Raw genomic sequence first — 2,500 nt, forward strand, 5'->3', positions numbered from 1 at the left:
GAATGTTGAATAAGTAAGCCACGCACGCACGCACGCACGCACGCACGCACGCACGCACGCACGCACGCACGCACGCACGCACGCACGCACGCACGGACGCACACACACACACACACACACACACACACACACACACACACACACACACACACACACACAGTGCAGCTGTCACAGGGCGCTCTGTAAAACATGGAAGACCTCCAAACAAGTCATTATCATTCCTCACACTGTCGACCGGGACATGTAAACACACATGTTGTGGAAACAACCACAACAACAACTAGATGTCTCATGCAGCTTAAGTTTAGTGTAGAGTAACAGCTGATCACACAGATCATGTATTAAAGGTCTCCTATCATGCAGAATGCACTTTCTGATGTCTTCTCCACATCACCATGTGTCCCCGGTGTGTCAGGAGACTCTCAAAGTGATGTCTTCTCTACATCACCATGTGTCCCCGGTGTGTCAGGAGACTCACTAAGTGATGTCTTCTCTACATCACCATGTGTCCCCGGTGTGTCAGGAGACTCTCAAAGTGATGTCTTCTCTACATCACCATGTGTCCCCGGTGTGTGAGGAGACTCTCAAAGTGATGTCTTCTCCACATCACCATGTGTCCCCGGTGTGTCAGGAGACTCTCAAAGTGATGTCTTCTCTACATCACCATGTGTCCCCGGTGTGTCAGGAGACTCACAAAGTGATGTCTTCTCTACATCACCATGTGTCCCCGGTGTGTCAGGAGACTCACAAAGTGATGTCTTCTCTACATCACCAGGGTTGCGGTCGAATAGTCCATTTAGCTTAGGAACCTTCCTAACGGAGTGAAATGACCCGGAAGTCCCTCAGTGGCAGCCATGATAAGTGCCGTTCCAATTCTCTAAATTAAAAGGAAAGGAGGTTTCAAACTTCCTTTATAACCTCCTTTAGCTTAGGAACCACTGGACCTCCCTAACCTAAAGGAGAGGAGAAAATGCTGCCCCACAATGCCTTGCGGCCGCAGCATTTGCCGTCACACAACAGTCGGCCGTTCACGGAAACAACCGATTATGAACGAGAAATGATATCATGAAAGTTACGGTGCTTATTAAGCTTTTTAAAACGTATGTGGTAAGTTGCCAAAGTGCTTTGTTTTGAACGTTCATCAGTATTATAATCAAAAAGAGAAATATGAACGTTAGTTTTTACTGAAATGATCAAATAAAGTCAACATTTCACAGTCTTTACTGAGCTGTGTGGGGTTTGTTCAACTTTTAAAAGATGTTTGAATGGTGATATACACAGTGATAGATGTTAAGGACTAACGTTTATAATAAATACATTTGTATTGATTTTAAGATCTTTTCATACAATCATACGTATTGGGATCATTTGTATTAATGTGGACCGGAGGGAGAGGGTGACGAGCATAAGTTTCACTTTCCTTTTTTATTTCAATTCCAACTTTGGTCATGAAGAATATGTTTCTCTGTTGTCCCCGTTCATAAAGCATAACAGCATCAGAGCACGGTGCAGAGTCTCTAGATGAGTTTACAGTAGTCCCTCGTTCTTATTAAACATCCATGTTGTAGTCCGCTGTATAGAAAACTGTAGTTTCCATGTTTTCCCACAGCAGCAGAGGCACATTTATGACCTCCGCTGGCGCATCATAAACACGTCGGATAGTGAAAGTGCAGTCGATTCTCTAAAGTACCGCAGTCTCTTCTCCTAAGTCCTTTTGAATTCTCCTATCCACTATCCCTTAACCCCGTGACCTTTCACTCAGAGGTCAAGGAATAGACGATAGGGTTAGAACTTAGGAGCTGATTTTTGGACTATTCGACCACAACCCAAGTCATTACTAAAATGTGGGTGGGCTTTACACCCACGGGCCAATCAGAAACGTTGCTGTCAGAAACAATGAGACGTGTTCTGGAAGTAATATGGTCTGTGTTTACATTAGCATGCTAACACTCAGAGCTAACCTGTACTGGAGAGAGCATGTGTGAAGAAGCAGGAAATCAAAAAAGGAACTCACCTTGTGGTAAACCTGAGAGAGAGAAAGAGTTTGAGCTCCATACTGTTTCAGAGAGAATCCTTCATGTGGTTTGGAACATGATATGGAGTTTCATCACGGCAGCATTTAGCTGAGTTTCTGCTGGGAGAGTTCTGATCAGGCATTGGCTCCGCCTCCTTTCTTTTTCTAAAGCTACAGACCCAGAGTCAGCTCCTTAGTAACAGCTGAAACTGAGGGATGTGAGGGATTTCTAAAATGCTTGATCTGTTTGGTATTTGGAGCAAAACACATTATAGTCATATTTGTATATATCTGAGACCCGTAATATATGCCTAAGAATAGCATGATAGGAGACCTTTAATATCCAGATTCCTCACTTGAGTGTTGTGGAGACTCCTGACTAGATCCTCCCACAGGGGGCGCTCTATCTCCGAGCTTATCCCCCTTTTTAAGGTGCTGTCATGGAGCCCCTCCTCCTTCCCTTTCAACATGTTTCAGGTCAGTTCT

At 44.5% G+C, this 2,500-nt stretch overlaps 1 protein-coding gene across 1 annotated transcript in view; it reads left to right on the forward strand.

The window, feature by feature from the left end:
* Positions 1-2,500, forward strand: part of LOC117498281 (serine/threonine-protein kinase Nek5-like) — an 18,690-nt gene that overhangs the window by 13,053 nt on the left and 3,137 nt on the right. The window contains exon 7 of the mRNA XM_034150294.1: positions 1-13. This exon is cut by the window's left edge and continues 58 nt beyond it. Coding sequence (XP_034006185.1) covers positions 1-13 — 13 coding nt within the window. The remainder of the gene's footprint in view (positions 14-2,500) is intronic.

The sequence above is a fragment of the Trematomus bernacchii genome, unplaced genomic scaffold, assembly GCF_902827165.1.
Source record: "Trematomus bernacchii unplaced genomic scaffold, fTreBer1.1, whole genome shotgun sequence".
In the NCBI taxonomy this organism is placed as follows: Eukaryota; Metazoa; Chordata; class Actinopteri; order Perciformes; family Nototheniidae; genus Trematomus; species Trematomus bernacchii.